The sequence below is a fragment of the Danio rerio genome, chromosome 15 (assembly GCF_052040795.2).
Source record: "Danio rerio strain M-AB ecotype USA chromosome 15, GRCz13ab, whole genome shotgun sequence".
Lineage (NCBI taxonomy): Eukaryota > Metazoa > Chordata > Actinopteri > Cypriniformes > Danionidae > Danio > Danio rerio.
Window position 1 is genome coordinate 23945347 of NC_141035.1, and position 27951 is coordinate 23973297.

The 27951-nt window shown below is 34.8% G+C and overlaps 3 protein-coding genes across 4 annotated transcripts in view; all 3 read left to right on the plus strand.

The window, feature by feature from the left end:
• The window catches only part of LOC101886227 (ovostatin), a 370063-nt gene that overhangs the window by 58993 nt on the left and 283119 nt on the right, over positions 1-27951 (plus strand). The gene's annotated exons all lie outside the window — the stretch shown is intronic.
• Positions 1344-14037, plus strand: gkup (glucuronokinase with putative uridyl pyrophosphorylase). Its single transcript, NM_001113616.2, has 23 exons — positions 1344-1484; positions 1577-1683; positions 1780-1824; positions 3050-3203; positions 4058-4129; positions 4307-4395; positions 4821-4977; positions 5073-5150; positions 5613-5704; positions 5785-5890; positions 6274-6353; positions 6456-6524; positions 7719-7779; positions 7875-7891; positions 8072-8129; positions 8216-8308; positions 8386-8446; positions 10857-10970; positions 11231-11288; positions 11412-11480; positions 13114-13177; positions 13327-13398; positions 13763-14037. Exons 1-23 carry the CDS (start codon positions 1428-1430, stop codon positions 13847-13849), a joined length of 1860 nt encoding a protein of 619 aa, NP_001107088.2. The 5' UTR covers positions 1344-1427; the 3' UTR covers positions 13850-14037.
• ubash3bb (ubiquitin associated and SH3 domain containing Bb) overlaps positions 14874-27951 on the plus strand; it is a 44430-nt gene continuing 31352 nt past the window's right edge. The window contains exon 1 of one of the 2 annotated variants that reach the window (XM_087283235.1): positions 14874-15329. Coding sequence is in view for 1 of the 2 variants with exons in the window: in NM_001128755.1 (NP_001122227.1) it covers positions 15202-15329 (128 nt within the window). In the remaining variant the exon portion in view is untranslated. The remainder of the gene's footprint in view (positions 15330-27951) is intronic. The other variant, NM_001128755.1, reaches the window with a different exon arrangement.

The following is a 27951-nucleotide window of genomic DNA, read 5'->3' on the forward strand; positions in this document are numbered from 1 at the left end:
CTGTTTCTGATAACAAATGATGATACAACTGAAATCTATGAAAGTCTATGGAATAAGTAAGGTATAACTTCTGAATGTAGATTGCATGATTTTTTTTTTTTGGGGGCAAGTCGGGGTGAACTTTGATGCTAATCGAATGCAGTTGCCTTTTTTCATGCACAAAGGGCAACTGTTGAAAGTTAACATTTTTTAAACAATCAAATTTCCAATAGTTTTTGTAATCTACTTTATTATATTCTATATATTTTCACCTAATTCTTTTTACCTAATTTTATTGTAAATAACACTTGGAACATATATGGCATATGGAAACATTCTGGTTGCTGTCAGTGTTGCCAGATTGGGTGGTTTTGAAATGGATTATGCAGGTAAAAATCTGCATTGGTGGGCTGACAAAATTTGGGCGGTTTTGAAATGTAAATTTTATATTTTAAAATTATATTCATATAATTTTACACACATTTTATTTAAGTTATTTAACAAAACATAACTGTGTCATCCCAATCCATTTAGTTAGTAGTGACCAGTGCATAGCACAAACCGTGTGGGCCACCCGAAAGAGGAGGTGAAAGAAAGTTGTATCAAAATCTGACTCCCCTACAAATGCACGCGCATCACACAGCGCATGTGGTTAAACTCGCATCTATAATTTTTTTTCCGCAATTGACAACAAGAACAAACACAGAGGTGCTGGCCCAATTTATACCCCATTTTGAAAGTAAAACATACTCTAGTGTAATCTCAGCAACATTAACTGCAGTGTGGGTGAGAGGTGTTTCTATATGATCCAGTTATGTTGTGGTTCTGTGTTCGTTGCTTTATGGTTAAAAATTATGACAGTTAAAATAACTAGGTTAATTTTGATTTAAATAAATGGAAATTAAATAAACTAATATTTTGGCCGTTTGTGTGTGTTTGGGCAGGTTTTGGACAGATTTCGGTCTGAAAATAGTCAGCTATATCTGGCCTATACCATTATAATAGTACCTTCGTTAAAAAATGTCATTTTATTTTCCAAAAAAGGGGTTTTTAACATTTACATAATTTTACATTAGTTTTGGAATACCCTTTTTCTGACGGCAATAATAGCTAACGAAATATTAACTTTTGCTAGTAATATTCATGACCAAGTATTGGTATCTATTGTAAAGTTATAATATACTAGTCACTATTTACAAGTAATTAAACAGTTAATAGCATAACAAGTTAAAAGTCAGTTCGTTCAGTTTATTAAATGTTAAAACGGCTTGCCATAATGCACATAAAAATCATGAGCATGTTTCTTTAAGGATTCGTAGGGTTTCCGAATCCGGTGACGCGACTCAGTTCATGGTTGTAACTGTCATTAGTTGCACTATGGACTTTTCACAGACCCTTTGATGAAAGGATTGTACGTTGCTATTTCCAATAAATAAAAAGTCAGAGCAATGATTTGCATACTTTTAGTTGCAGGGCACGGTACGGTTTTGGAGACACAAATAAAGGTTAGTCAATAACATAGCCGCGACTGTTTTGATTACTTAACATATTAGCTTCTAGCTTAAAATGTTCGCTAAATGTCTCTGTGTTCTCCAAGAATGATGTCTCGGGTCTGTATGCTCACCTGACCGGTGTGCCCAAAGCTCTGCTACCTGGAGTCGGGGGAAAGAAAATATTGGATTTCTGGTGGGAAGCTGTCAACACGTGAGTCGTATTTTTGTTGTGATGTACTTTAAGCATATTTGTTAATGGTGTTTTCCATGCAAACTAATGCAACAGAATTTTGATCCTCTCTTACAGTCGTCAGCTCTTCAGTGAAGTCTATCTCGTGACAAATGCTGACAAGTAGGTCTTATTTGTGCTGTCAATTGTCATAAATGGCAGCTTGCTTTGCTCCAGTGTTTACATTTTTTGTATAAGAGCAAGAAGTGTTGATTTAGGCTAAGATATTAGCCTAAATTTAATTCTACTTGCTGACGTGACATTGCATTTTCACTGTCACACATGACTCAAATTCATGTAATTAGAATTGACCTTTAAAATGCAGTAAATAGTTAAATATTTCTTTGTCTTTCATAGACCTCATGATATAAAAGTTTTATTACTCTAAATAAATAAAATGTATTTATTATAGAGTTGCTGTTTTAAACCTTTTTACATCTTGTTAATACTTTATTTAAATTTTTAAGCCAAATCTCACAACTGTTCTCGTGTGACTTGTCTCAAAGATAGTTCAATAAATTATAAGTCTTATAATCTTATTTTTCATCCATTCATTTAAAATAACATAGAAACTTAATACTTTTTTGTCAAAATTAAATCCTCTGGTGTCAATAATGTTTGGGCAGTTTTGCACAAAAAAAAAACCTTTAATTAGTTAGAGGTCCTCATGTTAAGTTTTTTTTTCTTTGCTTTGGTGTGACACCCTTATTTATTGGAAATTTCCAAAAAGTTTTAAATAATATAAAATAGATGGCACTATATGACGTGTCCAACAATGAAAACTACATACTCTTTGTATGAAAAAATCTATGAAAATAAATTACCCTCACACTATTTGTATAGTATTAATAGCTGGTTTTATTAATTATTGCTAAGTCAAGCCATAGGGCGTATTTAAGGTACAGTTCAGAGATTAAAAAAAAATACAGTAAAAGAATTGATGAAGTTAGTTACCCTTTATATTTTCTCAAACATCAGACTTGAAAATTACTTTATTCTTCAAAAAAATGCATTTTACTGCCTATTTGTCAACTTGCCCATATGTGACTCCGTACCACTCATAAGGGTCCATTTTTAGAAATGTAGGGTTCGCAAAAATATAATATAAAGAAAATCTTCTTTAAAGTTGCCTGAATGAAGTTCTTAGCTTTGCATATTATTAATGCAAAATTTAGTTTTGATATATTTACAGTAGGAAATTTACAAAATGTCTTCATGAAACATTTTCTTTACTTAATATTCGAAAGAGTGTTTGGCAGAAATAAAAAAAATTTCGCTTAACTTCAGATATATCCATGCATATGGTTCATGGTCACATATTTAATTATTTATTTTTTTCTAATTTCAGATACAAACACTATGAACGATGGGCAACAGCAAATGACTTTCCAGTGGAGAATGTTGTGAATGATGGCAGCACTACTTTGGACGACAGACTTGGTGCTGTTGCAGATGTTGAGTTGGCCATCCGAAGCCGACAGCTACAAGATGACATTATGGTGGTAAGAAATCACTTGTGCTTTTTCAGATAATATCTTCCATGTGGTGAGTGTGTAATAAATCTGTTTGTGAATCGAAAAGGTTTGCAGTTTTAGAGCTTAAAGTGCGCATTAAATGGAGTTATTGCCCCTTAGAAGAGCAAAACTGATTTTGAACCGCCTGAAATTGGTTTGCTGTAATTCTAGCTTTACTTACTGCAAAAGCAAAACTTTTTGTAACCGTTTTTCTTAATGCCAGCCTATGGTGTTCATTGGCTGCCTGCCAACCATGTCTACTTTGACCCTCAAACACTAGTTAGCTGAGGCCTGGAAGAGTTGGGTTTTGTTTTATCATCATTATATTGAGAAGACACTGTTTTCTGTGCTACAAAAGCAAAGTCACTTTCATGCACTTGTAGAGGATGAGGACTCTGGCTTGAATTCATACAGAAAAAACCCACAGCATCATTACTGTTCATTTCATTGGTTTAACAATGCTGTCATGGAAGCCTTTGGAAAGTAAATTCACATGCGATTGTAATACACAAAAAGCAGTTTGTCCAATCAGAGGAGAGTAGACTCACAAGAAAGAGCAGTTTAGAAAGACAGCATACTTGAACTATTTTGGACACTGCAGCATCAGCTCTTGTCAAATAATATATATTGTCAGAAAATTAAAGTGTTATTTTAAGCTTACTGTTGTTGGATTTAATCTTATTGAAGGAGACATCCAAACAAAATGGCACTTTTAAAATGACAAAATGTGACAATCTGAAATTATTATAAAAATTAACTCTAAAATCCATCTAGAAAAACCTTTTTGAAGGTCCTACTTTGTGTTACTCAAATTCCAACTAATTCATACATTGCATTTGTAGATTGCAGGAGACATGCTTTGTTCTGATCAGAACTTTGATATTGCTCAAGTCATTCGCTTTTTCAGGTCCAAGGTAAGCGAGACTCCTCATTTTGAAGTGTAATTCTTCTCATTTTTACTATGCCCAGTAATTACCAGACGGATCATTATTTCATCACATTCTTTATTTCCACCTATTGTACATGTTGCAATATAAGAGTGTAATTTCTACTGTGTTGTGATTATCTTTCTTTTGTATTTGATACTTCAGCCTGGAGAACTTGCTATATATTATGAGCTGGAGTCAGGAGAGAAGAGCTATTCCAGAGGCATTGTTAAAGTTTGTCCAAACACCCATCGGTGAGACCCTCTGATATGATCAAATTAGCTGAGATACCTTTTTGACATTATCAAAAATTTGCGTATATACAGATTATTACATAAATATTACACAATCATGAAAATAAATATACCACATATGAACTAATGTTTTTAATAGAAACATTTCAATAAAAGTTCTACCCAAACATGCACATTGGCATATGTTTTCATGTTTGCATGCTTGTGTGTTCAGTATATGAAATGTTTTGTCTTCGGTTAAAGCAAAACTCATATTTCTAATCATATTATTGCAAGTCAAATATATATATAAAAAAATGATAACGTCAAAAACTGACCTTTTATTTCCAGTTTTGGGTCTCTGTTCAAAAGCTGAATGGTCATTTGTGTATGTTAGTGTTTTTGTCAGCCTCTGAAGCTACAGCATTTTTTTTTGTTTACACTAGGGTGACGCGTTTCCTCGAGAAGCCACAGGAGGGCGTCACAGCATCTCGTCTGGCCAGTGTGGTTTTCTACTGTCTGCGCAAGGAGTCATTAACGTACATATCCGAATTCCTCAATAAACATCCAGATGTTAAAGACAGAACTTTTGGCAAGTTTTGGGTCAGTGTTTAAATTACCCTGTAATTTATAAAGTAGTGTAAAGTATCAATGTGTTTTTATTATTTACATTTTCAATATGCTTGTACTGGATGTAGGAATGGCTTGTAAATGAGGAGAAGGTACCTGTCTATGGAATGAAGTTACCAACAGGATTTCAACTAATTGGACAAGTGGTGGGTACTCTTGGTATTTAGATCAGATTTATATGTGTGAATGTTTTTATTTGGTGTGTTTGACAAGTTTGGAGTTGGTAAATGTTTGCTTATGTTTAGAAAGAAGTGGATTATATTTACTAATTCTGCATTGTTTTATTTTATTTAATTACCTATTTATTTATTCTAATTTATTTATTATATAATATACATTTATGTTTAAATAAAGAGCTATTTTTGAGTGAAAACATTATTATATCAAGACATGTTGCTGAATAGAAAGCCTTTAGAGATATTTCTAGAAATGTAAATGTCTTTACTGCTACTTTAGAACAATTTAATTGCTTCTTGCTGAATGTTGGAGCAATTCTAAATAAATAAATATTACTGACCACAAACATTTGAACTGTTGTGTACACCACATTATTCTAAACATACGTTTTATATAAATTAAATTCAGGATTTTAACATTTGTTATTTCAGGGTCTGTCTGATTACACTAAATGGCTTGCTCACTACTCTTCAAAGCAGCAGCTGTCCCCATCTAAACCCATTACATGCCGCTCTTATGCCAGGTCAGACAGAACACATCAACTTGTACTTAAAAATATACCTGTGTTTCATATCAATACAGGGTCTGTGTTTTGTCTCACAGGGTTGGACTGATGGGAAACCCCTCTGATGGTTTCAATGGGAAAACCATTGCTATGAGCATCTCTAACTTTTGGGCCGAGGTCACACTTATGGAGAGCCAGACTCTGGTAAATAAATAAACTACACATTCACACTATAACAATAACATTGAAGATAAGGTTGTAAAAATCGTTCCGATTATAAAACAAATCCACACTACAACTACAGAAAGAATATTGGCACAGAGAAATAAAGACAGTCGGAGTCTGTACTGCTTTAATAGGCTTGCTTTAAATGAAGTTATAGATATGAAAAATGCTGTGAGCGCTCATAATAAACAGACAAATATTGTGTGCTGATGTCGATGCTTAAGTTATTGTTTTAACTAGCTGTTGTTAACTAGCTTTTGATTTCGATGTGAAAGGCTTTACGATGATAAGAGAAACACTGTTTTTCACTCATATGACTGGTTATTTTTTATTTATTTATTTTTTCAACTATCATTATTAAGGTCCTTCTTCCTCATCCTCTGAACGATCCCACAGAATTTGGAGGCTTGCAGGATCTCTTTCGGATAAGCCGGAAAGAAGGGTTTGTCAATCTAGTATTTATCTCTTTTTTTATTGTTTTGTATTGGCCCAATGAATCCATCCATACATCCATCCATCTATCTACTCTCATTCTTACCTTCAGGTATTTGGGAGGTCTGAGACTTCTGCAAGCCACCTGTAAAAAGTTTTACCAATTCTGCTCAGAACAAGGGTAAGAAAATCCAATCCAATAAACTTAAAAAAAAAGAAGCACTTTTAAATAAACACTTTTTCAAAAAGATGGCATAAAAAATGACAGTTCAAGCTATCTGTCATCTTAAATCACATTGATATGCATGCTATTTTATTCATTAATTTTCTTGTCGGCTTAGTCCCTTTATTAATCCGGGGTCGCCACAGCAGAATGAACCGCCAACTTATCCAGAAAGTTTTTATGCAGCGGATGCCCTTCCAGCCGCAACCCATCTCTGGGAAACATCCACACACACATTCACGCACACACTCATACACTACGGACAATTTAGCCTACCCAATTCACCTGTACAGCATGTCTTTGGACTGTGGGGGAAACCGGAGCACCCGGAGGAAACCCACGCGAAAGCAGGGAGAACATGCAAACTCTACACAGAAACGCCAACTGACCCGAGGTTCGAACCAGCGACCCAGCGACCTTCTTGCTGTGAGGCAACAGCACTACCTACTGCGCCACTGCCTCGCCATGCATGCTATTTATTATTATTAAATACTTTTTGCATTTTTATTATTATTTGTTATATATTATTATATTATTTTGTTGTATTATTATTATAATTTTTGTAAGGTTAATTGTTTTGTCTTATAGTGCTGTAGATATATTGACAGGAAGTGAAATTGGAGAGAGGCAGGGAGAGGGGGGATGGGATTGAGAAAGGTCCACGAGTTGGGACTTGAACTCTTGAACACTGACCACTAGGCTATCAGTGCCAACAATAATGTTTTTGTTTGTTTTTTTGGTTGGTTGGTTGTTTTTTTTAAGCAACATTTTATTAGTTACAGTTCAATTTAATGGTCCCCCTATGGACATTGTAGGACAATTAATATTTTTGTAATTACATACCAAGTCATGCTCCTAATATTAACCCTAACCTAACACTTCACTAATACTCTTATGGAAGTTAGTTGACAGGTGTAGGTACCTGAAATGAATAAAAATATAAAGATAAACAAAATAAAACAAAAACTCAATCATCCTGTGAGATGTCATATTTTTCTCTAATGACTTCTCCAACTAGGGAAGTGGATCAAATCTCCAACAGACAATTTATTTTCTTTTATGATGAGCAGTGACACTTGAATCTACATCACAGTACTGAAGAAAAGATCTGTTTAATTTCAACCATTCAACAAACATTTTTTGTGTTTACAGAATTGCTCTGTCTAAGCAGAATTTTACTCTTAAGTATGATACAAACATTCCTCGACAAGTGGTGAGACTTTGATTTGAAGTTGCTTATCTTGATTTAAATTTTTAAACGTGTATTGATAAGATTATAATGTACTACATTTCTTTTATCACCTCTAGGGATTAGCTGGCAGTAGGTAAGTACAACATTAAATACACCAATGAACATTAACAATCAGGTTCTTTACATTCTAACAAAGCTTATCATCTTTATTCAGAATACAATACAGTTGAAGTGGATGTTTGGTTTGCCACAGTATTATTCAGATGACATTTTCATATTCTGACATAAAAGATCTGGGTGTTTTTCTGTGTAGTGCTATTGTGTCTGCCACCTTGAAGTGCCTGATGAAGTTTTACAACATCACAGACAATGTATGTTCAATATTCACCAAACATGGGATCAATTTAGAACTTGTATTTTATGCTGCAAAGACTGCATGCATTTTATTATGTTCCAGGATCTTCCACAACCAGTCAGAGCCAACTTCATCCTCAACGTAGAGACTGATGAGCTGTTCATCACAGCTGGTCTACAGGACAGAGTTGTGCAGGTATGTGTAGTCTTATTCATTTTGACTCCTCTGACACTGATTACACCATGACTGCATCTGTATTAACATTCTAATAGGTCTACGAGGGCCTGGTTTACATGGACTTCAGCAAACAGCTTATGGATGAACGTGGTTATGGTACAGTCTTTAAACCTATTTTTTTATATTCTGGCAAATATAAATGCAGGATTTCTGCAGGTCTTACTCTTGGTAGTCTAATTTACCCTTCTGCAATTTAAGGCATTACACCATATTACATCACATTAAGTCTTACATTAAAGCAGAAGGCCATAATTCCATAAATGTATTAATAATAGGTACATGCTCCTCAATAATATATTTCTTCATACTATGCTTTTTAAAACAAATTTATAAACATCCCAAACAAGATGCTTTTGCTTGAATTGCAAAATTAAGTGTTGTTTTCTGAGAAAATGAATGACACAAGTAAGTTTATGCTTACAGCAAGACTTTTAGTAGGGGTTGAAGTTACTTTTCTGTTTGATTAGTTGATTTTTCTGAGCTCACTGACTATTATGGCTTTATGAATATTTAAACATTTGTATGCTGAAAATTAAAATAAAATGGCACAATATTTTATGTTTGGGCAGAGTTATTCAAATGCTCATCTGCTTTTATGTTAAGTTATTTAAAAAAGAGATTTATACAGATGTTTTTTTTTTTTTTTTTTTTTGAGTTGCTAAAACAACTGTATGCCCAATACAATTTTACTAAATGTATTGTTTGAATTGTACTGTAGAAAACAGGATATATTTTGTTTACTTCTAATTATTCTTTGCATTTTATTTGCTTGGTCTTAAAAGGGCTTAAGCAAGTCATGCAGCTTTATAAACTTATTTGAAAAAAAAAATGGTTTCAATTATTAAATAGATTTTAATTTTAATATTTTTTATGTAATTAATTTTGGTGCGGATGCCTTTATTTAATACCCTAATTAAATATATACACCAGGATCCTCTCTTCACTGTGTGTTTTAGCTAGATTATTTTTTATGGCCATATTTGTAATGTTTTTCAAGGATTAATTAGATTCATACCTTACCACAAGATTTCTTGATGGATTCTGCGAATGAAGCCAATGTCTACTCCAGGAAGAAAATAAATAAAAATACACCTAAATAAATTAAATCCAGTGAAAAAGAAGAATAAAACAAATATAAGAACAAAGCAATATATTTTGCTTTATTCTCTGTTAAAAATAAAGGGCCCAAGACAGTATACAGAAGTCTGTTTAAGCACGCTACTGGTTTGTATGTCCCAGCCTTTTATACAGTATTCAAGCCTTTAGTGTGGCTTTAATTTTTAAACTATCATTAGCTATGTTTCCATCAACCTAATTATATGCACATTTTAGAGATGCGCATAAAAAACTTATTGACGGAAACTCCAAGATGCGCATCAATTTTTAAAAAGTGCATAAACAACATATGTGCATAACTGAGTAGGATAAACTTTTTTTTTTCGATAAGAGAAGATGCGCATAAACTTTGATGGAAACACTATTACCGCACAAATTCCAGTGTGCGCATTAAAAAATGTCATGTGATTTTGTTATAAGAGATCTTGTGATGAGAAAATGTGTGTAAATGGACAAACCAGCAGGCTGAGCACAGTGTAAAACATCTGAAATGTTGTTTTGGTCATTCTAAAATGCCTTATTGTTTAAGTGACCGCACATTCACCGCGTGTCAGGGCTGTCTTCTGTGGCACCAGTCATTTATTAGATGAAGAAAAGATTCACGCAGCTTCTCCTGCTGCAGCAAATTCTAATTTTACTGTTGATATTTGGTGCCAGTTAATCAGGAACTGATGATTTTGTTTGCTTTGACTTGTTGGATGGAAACGCTGCTTTATTTGCATGTCTTTTATGCGATAATCCTGTTTTGCGCATGAAGTTCATTCGCATTTTTTGGATGGAAACAGCTATTGTTTGATAAATTTGAGTGTATCTCAAAAATGTTAACAAAAAGAAAAAAATCCCTTTTTGTTCAGGGTAGATATATAGCAAAGCAATAATGAATGTTTGATTATACTTGAGTATACCTTAAAGGTTTGATATTCCTGAGTATATCTCAAAAAAAAGCTAATACAGAGAAAAAATCCCTTTTTGTTTTCTAGAGCTTAATATTGCTCTCTAGGGTGATACACTTCAATAAAAAAACATAGCAAAGAGTTTCTTCTAATACATCAGTATTAGGGCAGTCTTCCAGGGGTCTTTTCCTCCAACGCCATAGCTCCTAGCTGGCAAAGAAAACTGACCCACGTCATTATGTTGTCCTTGACCTCTTGGAACTCAGACGAAAGTTTCTTCTCGTTGCTTATAGCTCTTTTTGCAAGAATATGAGTATCTGAATATCTCAGTAATGTTTTGTGTCCTTTATAATTAATGTCATTAAACAAACCAGACACTACACTTTCTGTGATCATTACTTTTCTTTTTTCACTAGTCTTTAAAATGCTAGTGTATTTGCAATAGAAGCCTTTTGTTTTAACTTTCTGTTTTGCATGTCACATTTTTTTCCCCATAGGAGAATACATTCCCTTGGACATGCGTGATCTTCCCATGTTCTGGCTGGCTTACTTGAGCGATCCAAGTGATTCCGGAAGGATTCACAGTAATGTTAGACAGCGCTGGTTAAACGGTAAGTCCTGCTTTATGTTCTGGCTCATGTCTTTATTGTAAAATAAAAACTTTCGGTCACATTTTATTTTGATGGTTTGTTACATTGCATCTACATGCCAACTGATTCTCACTGGATCATAAGTAGACTGTTAGGTTGGGGTTAGTTTAAGTTCACATGCACTTGCAAAGTTTCTTATAATTAAGCAGACAGGCTACTAATACTCAAATAGACCATCAAAGTGTTACCATCTTTTCTAAAGTCATCTTCTTTTTGGGCAGGTGAACCCGCTGTTGTTGAAGCTATGAAATCATTTGCTGAACTCACAGACCAATCTCGGTTTGTTCATCTCTGAGTATTCGTCCTTAAGTTGTTATAGCATTAAATTAATTTTTTTAGCCATAACACATTATGAATAGATGATGATTGTTACTGAAAGGTGCTTTAAATGTGGCTTTGCAGGGCAGCATTCCAGTGTAAGGACTGGGCCAGACTTGCACAGCTCATGGATGAAAACTTTGAGCTACGGCGGTATGATTATTTAATCCATTCGTTAAACTCTCTTGATAAACAATGTACATTTTAAGAGGGTTATGAACCAACTGAAAAATCTAAATTCTCTAGATCTTTTGCTATAGAAGAGTTTATTGTACTATAAAAACATCCTGTAAGTTTCAGAACTCAGACCTTGCTGGTTAGTCTAAAAACTACTTATATTGAAGCTAAACTGCCAAGACAACAGATTGTGGAATGAGCCACTTTATTATGTAATAGTGTCAATAAACTCTGCCTCCACAGGAGTGTCTTATAGTGATACATGCTGTAATAGGTAAATAACGACAGAGGCAGCTGCAGGTCTAATGCAAAATCTGAAAAATGATATAGCCGACATTAAGACCTTCAATGACATCAAGTCTTTGCATTGCCTTCTTTCTGTTCCCACCAATAAGAAAGCATGAATGCAATTTATTTTTAATGGAGTTCCAGGCTGCTTCAGTAAGAACTGTTTAACTAAATTTGACCACGAATTTGTTTACAAAGTACAATCCAGTTCTGGATAGTTTAGAAAGATAAGATGCAAGTAAAACAGTCCTGTGCCTAAACGGGATCTGACAGTAATGTTATAACACTCAAATGTGAGTTTTATTATACAGAAATGTTTGCTTCTAGTAAGTTGACATGTACTTAGTATTTATGCTTTTTGTTTATTTAAAACATATTCAGCTATGAAGCATATAGGCTGTCAAACATATGTAAGTTTTTGTCGGTGACATACAGCTGCCATTTGAGATTTATTAATATGCAAAATGTTTGTCAATCACACCAGTGGGCACTAGTGAGTCTTCAATCTGCCACATCTCTTCAAACGCTTTGTTCTGATGACACAAGATGGACTCTTAGTTATATATATATATATATATATATATATATATATATATATATATATATATATATATTTTTTTTTTTTTTTTTTTTTTGAAGGTCCAGTGAAATTAACATTAGTTTTGAGGATATTTAAGAGCTAGTGTGCGCCAAAACAGTCAATTTTCTTCTTAAACATATAAAACTGATATAAACATCCAAAGCTTGCAATTTGTAAGTTAAGCCTAAATGGCTTAACAATTTTTGTTCACATCACCTTATACTTCAGTTTCTCATCAAGTCTTGACCAATTAAATGCACTCTAGTATCTGACATGTCCTGCTTCTCATTTCATGTTACTTCTTTGCTTTTCATTTGGCATGCTTGAGCTCTACTACTCACTTGGTCGAGCTGTGATTAAAAACAAAACACTACTGGCTGTTTTTTAAAAGGGGGAGACCCTAATCTATGTCCTGCCCTCTTCATTTTCCAGTAACATCAAATAGAAAATGTACATTTCAAAGCACATCACAGGACCTTAAATTTAAAAAAGAACAATACAAAATAATAAAAAGGTAGTTCATGGCCCCTTTAATACAAAACAAAAGACAGTATACAGTATAACCATTGACTTCAATAAAAGGAAAAAACAACTATGGGAGTCTGTGGTTACAGGCTTACAGCTTTCTTCTAAATATCTTCCTTTGTGTGCTCAAGTCAGTTTTGGGTGAACTACCCCTTTTATTATTATTTCTAAATGCTTAAAAACATGCTGCCATTAAAGTTGCTATTTTTCCATCAGGTCGGTCTATACTGATGACTGCTTGGGTCCTGGAAATCTAAAAATGGTACAGCTTGCAAGACAGGTGAGTAAATCAATATCTGATATTTAATACTCTCATTAGTAACTGAGTCAACCTTGAGTTATTCAACAAATTCCCCACTATATACATTAGAAGTGTTATGACCTCTGAAAAATAAGCAACATGTTTGAATGGGTCTTTTGTTCTTGTAGTTTGGATCTGCAGTGAAGTTGCCCGGCAGTGGGGGTGCAGTGGTAGGCTTGTGTATGGATCAGGAGCGACTGGTAGGGCAGATTTGAATATAATGGTTGTTGACTTTATTATGATGCTTGTTTGTAATTAAAATTCACATGATTATGATAATTAGGAGACAACAACTTCGACTAGATTCTATTGAGAAATCTATTTCAAAGCTAAAATTAAATTATATTGAGAGCTATTTGTGTACACCTAGTAACTGTTCTTATAGCAACATCAACCCTTTTTACCAACGCTAAAACATTGTGTCTTTGTTTTCTAATTAAAATTATTTCATGTTAAGACATCAAAATTAATTTGATCACATGAAATGTTGACTTCTCTCCAGTAGCCCTTAAAATGGTAATATTTTTGAATCAATGTGTATAAATATCTCTTTTTTTCCACTAGATGGAGATGAAGAGGGCTTTCCAAGAGGCAGGATGTGTGTTTTGTTTGATCGTGCCCTATGACCCATCAGTACAGGGTCAGAACTGATCACCCAGAGGAAAGCTTTTATATTATTTTATTTCTCACAAAGAAGATGTGTTGAAAAGGCTCTGCTAGCAGAACATACTGCCCAAAATTTTAATTATGTCATCATTTTTACATTTTCCCGATGTACCAAACCTGTATGTCTGTTTTTGTTTTGTTGAAAATAAAACAAATCTATTTTGAGACTTTCAGTTTTTGGATTCAAGGAAGAGTAGCAAATTTTGCTCAGTGTGCCAACATTATTCTAAACGTCTTCTTTTGTGTTTCCCTAGAAGTTTTGAACTTGTTTAAATGAACTTATCAGTGTTTTCCTAGTCCCTAGGCGGGACTCCAATTGTTGTACATTTCAGATAGAAATGAGAAACAATTGACTATGCATTGGAAGCCTTTCACACCCATCCTGTTCTTGGGTTGTAAAGATGTTTTTCTGCAGAGCCAAAAGCCAGAATTCCACACTCTTAAAACTGAAGGTTCTTTATATATACCGATGGTTGTATAAAGAACCTTTTAAAGCCATGGGATGCACTCATGCTAGTACAAATTGTTCGTTATAGTGTTTTTTTAGGTTATTAAAATGTTCTTCATGCTAATAAAATGGGTTATTAATATACTAATTATAATTAATAATAAAATAATAATGCCATGATATTAATATAATTAATATTATGGCATTACTTCACAGCTTAAATCTTTTTTAAGATTGCATTAGAAATGATTGCAGATGGAAAGTCTTATTTAAATAAATCTGTAGGCTATATAAATAAAATTGCTACAGCTTCCCCTTTGTCTTATAGGTTATTGTTTTATATGAATGAGTAAAATAAGTCTTTTTGATAGCAATGCAAGTGTTGTGTATTAATGTTTAATTTGTTGTGTTGCTTTTTAATGCAGGTCCTGTGAAACATTAAAATAAAAAAGGCTGTCAGCTTTATACTTTGAGGTAAATTAGACTAATTAAAGTCGTATATATAGTGTCAAGTAGGCTACGAGTGAACGTGCCTCTGCTGGTTTAGCACGCACTTGGGCTGTGTCTCAAAACCTCGTGACTTGCCCACTTAGCGTTTTTGAGCATGCGGGCGTTTTGCTCCAATTTTCTGACTTGCAGCCCGCCTGTAATGAACAATATATAGTGTAGTATGTATAGGCAGCCCCTTTAGGTTTTGAGGCACGGCTATTATCTGTAGCTCGTTAATCTACTGTAGGATACTACTACTGTATACAAACAGACGCTGCCGCTGTCAGGAGGAGGGACCGATTATGCGCGCATAACGTTAGTCATAGTGTAAATCGCTAAATAAGCAGATGTGGACGCGCCGTCTTCGACTGTCGTCGGTATCATTTGATGGGACTGAAGGATGGCAGCAAAGGAGGATCTTTACTCCAAGATTATTCCCCGCAGACTGAGGCAAAATAGTTGCGTCTCTGTCAAACATGGATCCAATCTGGACGTGCTGCTGTCGATGGGATTTCCTCAGCAGAGAGCGTAAGTGACACATATCCTATTTATTATTTATAATGGAGTGCTTCTTACAAATACAATTATAATTATCTGTTTTCCCCAAAATGCAGGTAATTATTGTTTAAATGTAATGCTCTGGCTTCAAGTTAGTATAAAGTCAATTCCTTGCGTGAAAAATAAAGGTTATCTGGTAAAATCGTTCGTGGAAGCAAGACTTTTAATTGCTTGTAATTGAGGTCAGTGATGTGTTGCTAAAGCCACATTGAGCATAGCAGCCACACAACAAAATCTACAAGCTATTTTAGGTAATTGTGTCAAAAAGCCACACAACACAATATATAAAGAAACCACCTGAAAATACCTATCTCTAGACTTCTATGTATTGAATCCGATGAAATATTCCAAACTTAAGTAACATCAGAATGGTTAAGAAAAATATACTTGTTGAAATAACCCTGATTTTTATCAGTCACGAGTAAAAATAGAAAGATTTGGGTGTCACTTTATTTTGATGATCTCTTTTTTTTTTAACAGTTTGTTGATAATATGCTACTTTGCAACTACATATACCAACTAATTCTCATAAGTTGACTGAAAGGTACGGGTCAGTGTAAGATGACATGTGCTTGCAAGGTTTCTTCTAGTCAGTTAAGCAGACAGTATTCTAATACTCTATTGAAAATTAGTTGACCTGCAGTTGCAAATGTAACTTACAGTTAAAAAATGTTCAAAAGAGACCATCAAAATAAAGCAATACCACGATTTTGACCAGTTGTCATTTTAAAGTGGTATCTACACTCACCAGCTACTTTATTACATAAACGGTACTGGTTTGGACCGCCTTTTGCCTTCAGAACTGCCTTAATCCATAGATTCAAGAAGGTACTGCAAATATTCCTCAGAGGTTTTGGTCCACATGATAGCATCACACAGTTGCTGCAGATTTGTCGGCTGCACATCCATGATGTGAATCTCCCGTTCCACCACATCCCAAACGTGCTCTATTGGATTGAGATCTGGTGACTTTGGAGGCCATTTGAGTACAATGAACTCATTGTCATGTTCAAGAAACTAGTCTGAGATGATTCTTGCTTTATGACATGGTGTATTATCCTGCTCGAAGTAGTTATCAGAAGATGAGTACACTGTGGTCATAAAGGGATGGACATGGTCAATACCCAGGTAGGCTGTGGCATTGACACGATTGGCACTAATGGGCCCAAAATATCCCCCACACCATTACACCACCACCACCAGCCTAAACTGTTAATACAAGGCAGGATGGAGCCATGCTTTCGTGTTGTTGATGTAAAATTCTGATGTTAAATGCACAGAGCTTGTGGTCCTCCAAGAAACATGGTTGAGAAACACTGACTTAAATCATCTTTTCCCTTTATGATGCTCTGTTTGAACTGCAGCAGATCATCTTGACCGTGTCTACATGCTTAAATGCACTGAGTTACTGCCATGTGATTGGCTGATAAGAAGTTTGCGTTAACAAGCAGTTGGGACAGGTGTACCTAATAAAGTGGCCGATGAGTGTATTTTTTACATACATTGTAACTTAAAAGATATAGGATTAAAACTGTAACAATTTTGATTTTAGGAAACACATATTTCACAACTAGTTTGCTTATTAGCATATTATTAGCAAATCAGCTGTGTATCACTACTTTTAAAGCACACATGAACTGCTCATTCTTCATGAGCATATCTATGAAACCTTTACTGATCTATCACCTATGCTTGAACAAGAACTAAATTACTATCAATATATATTTTTTTTTTGTATGTTTTATTGTTAAAAATCTTGGACATTTTATATATTATTCTTCAGATGGTTTGACCTGGCAAATAGTGTATTCTGTCTGGGTCTACAGTATGTCTGGGTAGCAGAGAGAAAGGGACGTTAAAAGTCATTTATAAAGGCAATCACTCTTTTATATTAGCAAGTGTGTTCCAAGCATAGTCATGGAGTTAATATGCTTTTTCTTTGTCTCTTTTATGCATGTATTCACCCATATTATGAGAGTCAACTGTCCTGATTTCCTGTAAAGGCCTCTTTTAGAGTTAAGAGCCTTCAGATTTGTCTGATGCCTTTATGTGAACCAACTGAGATCAGATAAGACCATCATCATACTAACTCAGTCAATGGAAAAAAAGACAGTGAATGCATCCTATAGTATAGTGAGAAGGAACATCTGTGCTCATTACACCATGAATGATTTGTAAGTCACAAGGTTTTTTTTTTCCATTCTTATTTTGGCGCATAAACAAGAAAACCCAAGACCATGCAGCTGTTCAAAATTAAACTAAGCAGTCGATGTGTGCTCAGTCTTGTGTGGGAAGGTAGGTTCTTTTTTTGTGGTTGGTGTTTATTCGTTTGGTCCTGTTGCGTTTGGAACTGATGGCAGTGGTGTTGATTGGGGTTGTGTTCACCCTCATGCTGTTTCGAAACGATGTGGCTTTATTTATTCAGTGAATTACAAAAGGTAATTTTTTAAAGACCTAATTCCACCAAACTACCCAGCCAGTATGGCAGTATTTTACTGATAACCTTACTAATGTTGCCAGTGGATGACTTAAATGAGCAGAGAATCATTCTGATTCAAACTATTCCAACCAGTAGAGGATTTAAGTCAGTAGAATTATTACAATTTGAAGAATCTTTCACATCAATCTTATCCCATTAGTGAAACTTATTTGGCAGATCTTCAACTTATTTTTGTCATCATTCCTATTAGTAGAAACTCAGTAGAATCTTATCATTCATCTTCCAGAAGGTGACTTGACTTGCTGCTTTATTACTTATATTGTACTGCATTTTAGATTCCCTATTTATGCCAAGTGTGTTTTTTTTTTAATTCCATATGTCAAATAAAGAAGAAACTGCTTCTAATAACAGGCGGAGAGCTGTATGGAACTATGGATTCAGGAAACAGAAAACCAAATATGTTGTATTACAACAGAACTTAAGACCACAGTTGCCTTACACTGCTTTTGGGAAACACATCCTTGATAAATAGAATTATTCCAATCAGTATTATTCTGATCAGCAGAATCAATTCTATCTGGAGAGTCGTTTAAATTGGTAACAGAATTCTGATCAGTATCACTCAAATCAGTAAAATCACTTTGGTCTGTAGAATAATTCAGAGCAGTAGCATCATTATTATCAGTATTGTTCAGGAGTGTTTTTCCCAAACAACAATTTAACTCGTGGCTGAGCTATCATAGTAATGCATAGTTTGGGAAAAGAACAATGTAGTGACGAGTGTTTCCCAAACCCCAAAGTTTTTCTGTTGCAGTTCCATCATTTGAACCCCGTAAGTTAAACGTAAAATGCCAATAATGATGCTCTAAACAGGGTGGAGTAACAACTTCTTTAGAGAAGAACCCTATACTTTCTTTGTGCAAATTATATTGTTTTACTTGCTCACGCATTTACAAACAATCCAATTTTAGTTTTGGTATAAACATGCACTCGTTTTTCAAATTAATTGAAATATATGTAAATGGCACATACAGAGCCAATGTTTCCTTTACAAATATTGAGAATATTCCATAGTCTATTCTAAATGAACATAACATCACTTACAAAAGCTAACATTTATTCTAATATCATATACTGGATTCATTCATTCATTCATTTTCTTGACGGCTTAGTCCCTTTATTAATCCGGGGTCGCCACAGCGGCATGAACCACCAACTTATCCAGCAAGTTTCTACGCAGTGGATGCCCTTCCAGCCACAACCCATCTATGGGAAACATTTACACACACACTCATACACTACAGACAATTTAGCCTACCCAATTCACCTGTACTGCATGTCTTCGGACTGTGGGGGAAACCGGAGCACCCGGAGGAAACCCACGCAAAGGCAGGGAGAACATGTAAACTCCACACAGAAACGCCAACTGAGCTGAGGTTGAAACCAGCGACCCAGCGACCTTCTTGCTGTGAGGCGACAGCACTACCTACTATATGAGGGCGCCACTGCCTCGCCCTCATATTCTGGATAAATCACATAAATAAATAATGAGGCTATTTATTAAAAAATTAAATTTAATATTTATTATTTATTAGGAAATTAAAAATAGCATACTTTAATCATATTAATGATGATGACGAATATTATTATTATTTTTATTAAGTAGGATATTGTTTATTTTTAATTTTTTTTGGAAAAGTCAACTTACAATTTGACATATGCAAACCTCTGCAGAAATGTTCTAACCAACAGGCCCATGTCATATACAGTACAGATACTTAATAAATAACCTCTGAATTTAAAGCATTAACGTATACTATGTTTTTTGTTTTCACATGCTTTGGAGAGATAACATAAATTCCGCTTTTAAACAATAGGTCACCTACAGATTTTTTCAGGAGCCATTGTCAGAGTCTGTGTTTAAAATGACATCAATGTTTTCAAAGTGTACTGCAAAGAGAGCGCAATTGTAAACATAAAGATCGCTAAAACTGAACTTTAAAAATGCTTTGAAAGCAAATTACACAAGAGTGATGACTTTAATGCTTTAAAAAAAAAACTTTCCAATTTTAAACATTAGAGTATTCTAAATGAATAGGGCATAGAGGGGACAACTGGTAATAGAACACAGCCAGTAACTATGTTTCTAACTACAGCTCCAGAGGTGTAGTTGCAAGCATACAAGTTCGTTGTTCATTGGAACGACAGATTTGGGAAATGCCAAATCAACAAACTATGGTTTTAATGACCCAACTTGCGACCATGCTAATGATGGTTTTCGGAAATGCACCCCAGGTCAGTAGAATCACTTCTATCTGGAGAATTATTTGGATCAGCAGAATCACTTCTATTTGGAGAATCGTTTAAATCAGTAACAGCATTCTGATCCATATAATTCAGATCAGTAGAATCTCTTTTATCTGGAGAACCATTTAAATCACTAGCATCATTCTTATCAGTATCATTCAGGTCAGTAGAATTTCTTCTATCTGGAGAATTATTCAAATTACTAGCATCATTCTTATCAGTATCATTCAGATCAGTAGAATCTCTTTTATTTGGAGAATCATTCAGATCACTAGCTTCATTCTTATCAGTATCATTCAGGTCAGTAGAACCTCTTCTATCTGGAGAACTGTTCAGATCAGTAAAATCATTGTGATCATTATCATTCTAAACCAACATAAGCTAATTCTGAAAACGTTGCTCTATATATGTTTCTGAAGATTGTGAATTATGTAGCCAGAAGTATGTATAACTGCATTTCATTTTTAAAATGAATGCTTTGGGGCGGTATGAAACCGTTCCTTTTCGCACTTACCAGCTGACCGCTTGCCTCCTTATGGACGGCTTTCCTGCTGTTACCAGTTTGTTTCGTTAGCTCGCCATGTACTTCGGCAGACTTGAGACGCAGAGAGGAGTTGACCAGCAAGAACGGTTCCAGAAAGCGGGCAAGACAAAAACAGAATCCAAAAAATAAAATAAGCAGGTAATAACAGGGTGAGAATGTGGCAAAATCTGACAACATGGTAAATATCAGATGTGGGCTTTTCTTTTTCTGGATTGCTTTTAAAAAATTGTTGGTTGGGTTTAGGGAAGTGAATGGACTGGTCAATCAATACAATCGGTTGTGTTTAGTGAAGGAGTAGGGTGTGTCAATTGATCAGTCATTCAGCCAGGCTTTTAGTCAGTCAAACAGTCAGTCAACAGCGGCCTCTGGTGGATTTACATGAGAACAGCGGGACCGAATGGCACTTACAAGAGAAATTTAAGATCTCAAAAAGCGTACGCAGCGGCCTGTGGTGAATTTGTGAAAACAAAAACTGCAAAAAAATATAGCTCCAGGGATGTATTTGGCAGGTCTCCAGAAATGCATATAGAGGTACATTTTGGGTTGTTCTAAACAGTAGCGTCATTCTGAAGAGCAGAATCATTTCTTCCAGCAGAATCATTCCAATTAGTAGAATAATTTTATCATTAAATAATTCAGGTGAGTAGCATCATTTCTGTTGGTACAAACAGCAGAATCATTCAGATCTGTAGAGTTATTGTAATTTGGATAAACAAACTATGAAAAGATTCACAATAATGATTGATTCTTAAGTTAGACATCTCTTTTGACACGTTCTTGGCAGTTTCAGTTCAAAAAACATTTAAACATTTTAAGTAAAGTAGCAACTAAATTTTTCAGCTCATTAGTAATTTAGTTAAACATTTTTAATACATTTATAGTGATTCTTTTCTTCTTTCTTTATAATAAAACTGTAAAAATGCTCTTTACAAATTCCCAGAAGAAAGAGTCATGCTGGTTTGAAACAACTTCGGTTAAAAAGGGTGAGTTAAAAATGATGACTATTTTTTTGGGTGTACCGTTAAGTCTGACCGCACTAACCAGTCCCTCTGGTTATTGTCTTGCTCATCTATTTATCACAGTTGCTGTGTTGTCATAAAGTAGCTTTTAACAGTAGTGAGTCTGTGCATATATTAATGCAGCATCACTGTGGTTTTCTCTCAGGGTCACGCTTTGTAAATGTCATCTACTTCCTTCCTGAAATGTGACACGCAGATGAGATATCAACCATCAACTCACTGTGCATAAGCACAGAGATCCTCATCATCTTCCATATTAAAAGGCCACATTATGTCCCTCACAGCCTGTGAGGGTGACTTTCGTGTTTGCGCTGTGAAGGGAACAAGTGGGCCGTCAGTTGTCCCTGTTGTCTGCTGCAGTCTGGCCAGTTATGCCGCCAGGCCTGCAGGTGTTGGTGGGCTGTATTTTTGGGACGGACAGCTGTGCACTCTTCCCTTCGCCAGTCTTCCCGTGTGGCAAGGATGGCAGCTGGTACTTGCAGGCCTCAGGGCTTGTGGGATAGCATCTGTTTGTTGCTCTTTCGGGGCGTCAGTGAGATCAATCGTATCTTTTTCTTCTTCCTCTTTGGCTCTGCTCCCTCGGTGGCTGCTGCTGGATGAAGGAAACAGATGCAGGCCAGCAATAGTGAACCTTTCTGGTCCACTGCTGAAAAAAGCACAGCGGCAGCGCAGGAGTGGGATCTACAAAGGCAGTTGTTATAAAGTCAGCCTACTCCTCCACTCCTCCACTATTGTATCAGTTTGTGTTCTCTCATTTGTAAGTCCACCATCTGTGGTGGTTGAGCCATTGCCAGAATGAGAGACGTGTGTCCAAATGCGAGTGTCCTTCCACCCTCCTGCTAAGACTCTGGAAGACACACAAGAGTACAGCTCCACCTTGTGCTGTGATTGTCTGGGCTTTGTGGGATAGGATTGTAAATTTAAGGGTCCCTTGAAGGTCTTGAGTTCTTTATTGCAATATTGCATTGGTGTCAATGCAATTTCACCTGGAATAGAAAGGGAGGGACATATTGAGAATCTACTACCTTTTTTTTTTTCAAAAATGGATATTAGCATTTTGTTTCTTATTAAAGCCACATTTGACAGCTTATGACTTGATAGATAAGTTGTGTTCCAAATGGCACACACTATGCACTTATGGACTATACACTGATGGACTTACACACTCAACCAATGTGTATGAGTTTAGTGTTGTTTTTTTACTGAACAGAAATTCAAACTATTTCTCAGATGAAGTTTGACGGTTGCAAAATTAATATAAATAAATTACCAAAATATGTGGGAGGGGATTTTTCTTGCGCAGTACAAAAATTAAATAAAGCAATCCAACCACATTGGCCGATACCTCCTCCAAGTTCGCTACTTGAGCACAGTTGAGTGTGTGAAGAGTTGAACATTCCCCACTTCTTTTTAGAGGTTGAGTATTTAAAGTGCATTCATTTTTAAAGGGGTGGTTCAGAGTGTATTTTTAAGGCTTGGTTGTGTTTATAAGATGCAAAGCAATGTGTGCTCATGCTTCATTTGTAAAAAATCACGCTATTTTTTTCATACAGTATATCTTTGGTTATATACAGCTACTCAGCTAACATGAAATTCCTAGTTCCTCCAAAAAGTCTGCCCTCAAGAGGCTCTGATTGAACAGCTAACATAATGTGCTGTGATTCGCGGATCAGCTTCATGTCACCAGGAAGCATCACGTCCAGTCATGACTCTTTTTTTTTTTACAGTGAGAGTATATGATTTTTTAAATTTTTTTTACTTATTTTTTTTATTGAATATTCGAAAAACATTAACAAATGTCATGAATGAAACAGCAACAATCTAAGTTTTATTTTTTTTTTTCATTTAGTTCAAGATAATTGCCAATTATCTGAAATATAAATATAATATGCCTATATTGAAATTTTGCCAACAAAAAAAAACAAGGTTTATGAAATAAGTACTATTTTCCTTTTCACATTCATGGAAAGCAAAGATGACATTCTTATATGTAAATTCAAAATCTGCCTTCACATAAACTTTTATAAAATCAAAAACATCACACCAAAATATCATTGAATGAGGGCAATTCCAAAATAAATGAACCAAAGTTTTAGGATTTACTAAGCAAAAAGAACAGTTGGTGTTAATATCATTTATAAGTCTTTTAAGATTACACTTGTCTGAATAGCATCTATGAATCAGTTTAATGGTAACTTCTCTTATTTTGTGTCTTACAAAAAAAATTGTGGGGTATGTCAAGTCATACCTCTACTAGCACACACTGTGCCTCTGCTGTGTAAATACCTTCAGTCGGTGTAGCCGTGTGAGCCTGAATTAGACATAAAATGAAGAGGACACAGCTGAACTTCACGCCTGCTCTCTAAAATAAAATCTGACAAGTGTCTTTTATATATTCGGGTTATAAGAATGTGTAATGTCGAGTTCAGACTGCATGATTTTCAAAGTAGTCGTGTCACAGATGTTTTCACACTGCATGACTATCTGGGCTAGTGTTTCGTCGCTGCTTTGTTCACACTGCAAGATGGATCGGTGATTGCATTGCATGGCTTTACTATAGGAAGAATCACCGACAACTTCGTCCAAACTACGTCTCACAGCCAAAAACACGTAGTATATCTTATGTTATTAACTACATAATGAGAAAGAAGCCTTTAATTAGGTAGAAAATGTACATATTTGCTCATGGGTTTAAAGGGAATTAGCCATTTCTCCTCAACATTGATAATAAACTAATTTCTTTCTGTAGAAAACGTCAAACAGACACAGTTGCTCCTGAGTCCTGTCAAACCTGCACTAGTTTTCACTGCACTTTTCATCCATTTCGTGGTTCCAAATAAACCAAAAAAAGAGTGCTTTTAACTTCCCCCCCTGCCTCCTGCTAGACTGCAGCAGGTATACACAAATGCACACACAAATGAATGCTGCTCTCTCATTGGCTGTAGGCGATCGCTGATGTTATTTTCAGTCAAAACTCAATTCACACGGCATGATTTGAATCGCCGACAGCTCCAGATATTTAGCATGCCAAATATCTCACAGTCATCAGCGACCCATCGGCGATTCTCTCAGATCGCGTCTTTGATAGTTCATACTGTGTGATTGTCACTCACGTGCACGAGCACCGATATACCTGTGATTTTAGGCATTTATCAGCGATTTCTCAAAACCTGTCGGCGAGCCAAAATTGGGGCTAAAATCACGCAGTCTAAACTAGGCATAAGTAATATGAAACATTCACATATTTTTTGTGAGTTTGTTATTTAAGATGTAGAACGCAGGAAAAGTGGCTGCATAGAGACACACCACAGCGCTGCTGAAGATTGTTGCTGTTTACAGGGGTTTGATGAATAAATATGAATTAGCTAAATTGTTAAAGATGCCAAACAGCATTTCCTGTTGTTTACATCCTTGTTTACATCCTTGCTACAACATACTGTTAACGCTAGAAACTATGCATGTAATAAATCAATTTTAAAAAATAAAAATGCTTACAAGTTGTGGCTCATAGTCCACAGCTTCTTTTATTATGGTTGGAGCTGCTCTTTAAGGAGTTTTTAGCCGAATCCAGCACTGAACTGAAAAAGATTTTGGAGGCTGACTTTGTCAAATGCTTGCTAGATATTTTTTATAATTCTCTGGAACATAATCTGGAACATAATTGTGTCGTGTCCTTTGTGAGCCCAAATACAGAAACAGAAGAAGCTCTGTGGACATAGCAGCGTTTGGATGGCATTTTAGCTTTCTTTGCTATAACATTACAGCGCCTCTGGCCACGCCTCTTTCGCTCACAGAGAGTGTGCGTGTGGTGAAGTGAATGTGCATAACCTGAAGCGCTTGTGACATCACTAACCTGGATGTTTTTTTTTTTGTAGTTCTAATTCAAGCTAATTTTGCATTTGCAATTTCTCACTTTGCATTGAACTTGAGCGTATTACATTCAGATATGTTGTTTGTTCACACGTTACATTACACATGAACTAAAGTTTAAAATATGATATCGTACACTCTCAGAAAAAAAGGTACACAGTGGTACAACTAATGTTCATTGAGGAAGAGTTTTGTACCTTTGTAAAAGTTGCACCTTGAATGGTACAAAAATGACCTCTTATGATACTGTTCTGTACATTTAATGGTAAAACTGAAATGAAGGTACATTTACTGTAGGCCTTGACAACTTCTTGTTTATTACAATATCTACAGTATATAAATAAATATGACTAAAAGGGCGAATCGATTTTATGAATAAATTTCATATTAAAACATGAATCATCATTTAAAAACATATGCTTAAAGAAAGTCATAAACATTCATTATTATGTTCTATGATACAAAACAACTGGTACAACAAAACTAAAGGTATTGTAAACTAAACATTTAAGGCATTTTTATTAAACATTGGGTAAGCATTTTCTGATAAATACAGTTTTATTGATATCCGCACCTTTTGGCGTTTGCTTTCCGCTACGCACATGAGCTGAAAATAGTCCTGCTTATGCAAAGTGTTCATGCGGACTTTTAATTTTGTAAAACTAATCAAACATTGAGCATATCTCCTTACAATACTTTAGCATAATTCTATTTCTATTTTAAAATTAAGTCAATTCATTTAAATTAAAGGTACTGTGTGAAAATAGGAGAATAAATGTTTTTAATTGTACACATGAGAGAATGTATTTCTGTAACATTTTTGTGAAATGTTTGCAAAAAATAGATATTTTGATTTATGCTTAAGTATCTTTTATTGTTTATTGTAAATGAAAAAGGTGCATTTACACAAAAAGAAACTTATTTTTAAAACATTGTTTGAAAATGTATTTGATGTTTTATATTTACTGAAAACAAATTGACACATTTTGGATAAAGCAAAAGGCCTTTAAATAGTTCTTGAAGGAACACATTTGACACTGTTAAGGTACAAAGTGTCTTGTCACGGCAGTGGGGATACTTTTTCAGATTTATAGCTTTGATGAAGGTACAATATTGTATCTGCAGGTTTAAAAAAAAAACAAAGGTACATTTTGTTTCCCCATGGTACAAATCATGCCCTTAAAGGTAGAAACTGCAATGGTACAAATTTGTTACTTTTTCTTAAGGTACAATTCTGTTCAATAAAAAGGTACTGCCCCAGTGACAAGACTTTGTACCTTCTTTGGTACAACATTGTACCATTTTTTCTGAGAGTGTACTAGTACAGCTCTTTAAGAATATTTCATTGTGAATGCACTACTAAAAATGGTGAATAGCAGTGCATAAGTATGCAATTTGGGATGTAATAGCCTAATGATACTGCTGAATCGGCATTTCTCATCATTACTTCCTCCATAGCAGAAAATATAGCATTTTGTGTAGCATTCTAATAGGCCGGATACATTTCATGGTATGTGCTGACTTGTATTAAATGCAGACTTCAGTGGATTGCCTTAGCTTTGCTTGTTTTTAACCCAAAATCAGACTTTTTTCACCTTTATGGACAGCATATTTAAATATAACGTGCTATTTATCGTATAGAAAATAGTGACTGTCTGTGCACAAGTGAGCAAATTCCACTGCAGATTTAGTGGCTATATATAGTGTAGGGAATGAGGCACTTTGGATTCTAGGCTGCATTTGGTTGAACAGGAAATTTTAAGTGCTAAGAGTGATGTCATTAAAATCATTGATCTGTGTTGACAGAAATAAGAAACTGACTACTGAATGCTTAGAATATCTTGTAAATGTGACTTATGTCATTGTTTTAGAGCACACTGACCTTAAAGCTAATGTATTGTAATGGAGATTTCAAGAGTCCTTTTTATCTGTGTTTAAACCATGGTTATTACGATGTTATAGCGTAACATGATTTTGTTGTATTGTATATAGTTTCTTTAAAGTCTTTTATAGACTATTAAGTTCTTTTAAGTCTATTATAAACAATACAGTAAAATATTGTTTAAAAATACTTTAAAAACTAGAGAAGCATATTTATATGGAATGAATAAGGCCGATATAAACAGATCTATAATGAATGAATTAACTGCATGAAATAACTGATTTGCAAAATGTTAATTTTTTTCTGTTGATTAAGCAAATAAATACTTGACAAAATTAACAAAATGCAATGCAAACAAAATGTAATTAAATCATTACAAAATATATGCTGGTAATCTGATGTGTAATATTTACCTTTTTAAACAAATAAAAACAAGAAGACATTTGTTAATTACATATGATCATACAATTTAACTCAGTGGTCTATATTAAAAAAATTAGAACAATAATTATATCTATAAAGTAAATACA

Excerpts from the sequence above, each read along its gene's own strand:
- gkup (NM_001113616.2), top strand. The coding sequence starts at position 1,428 with ATGATTTGCATACTTTTAGTTGCAGGGCACGGTACGGTTTTGGAGACA. Across the intron at positions 1,825-3,049 it reads CTCGTGACAAATGCTGACAA|ATACAAACACTATGAACGAT; the intron begins GTAGGTCTTATT and ends TTCTAATTTCAG. Across the intron at positions 13,399-13,762 it reads GTATGGATCAGGAGCGACTG|ATGGAGATGAAGAGGGCTTT; the intron begins GTAGGGCAGATT and ends TTTTTCCACTAG.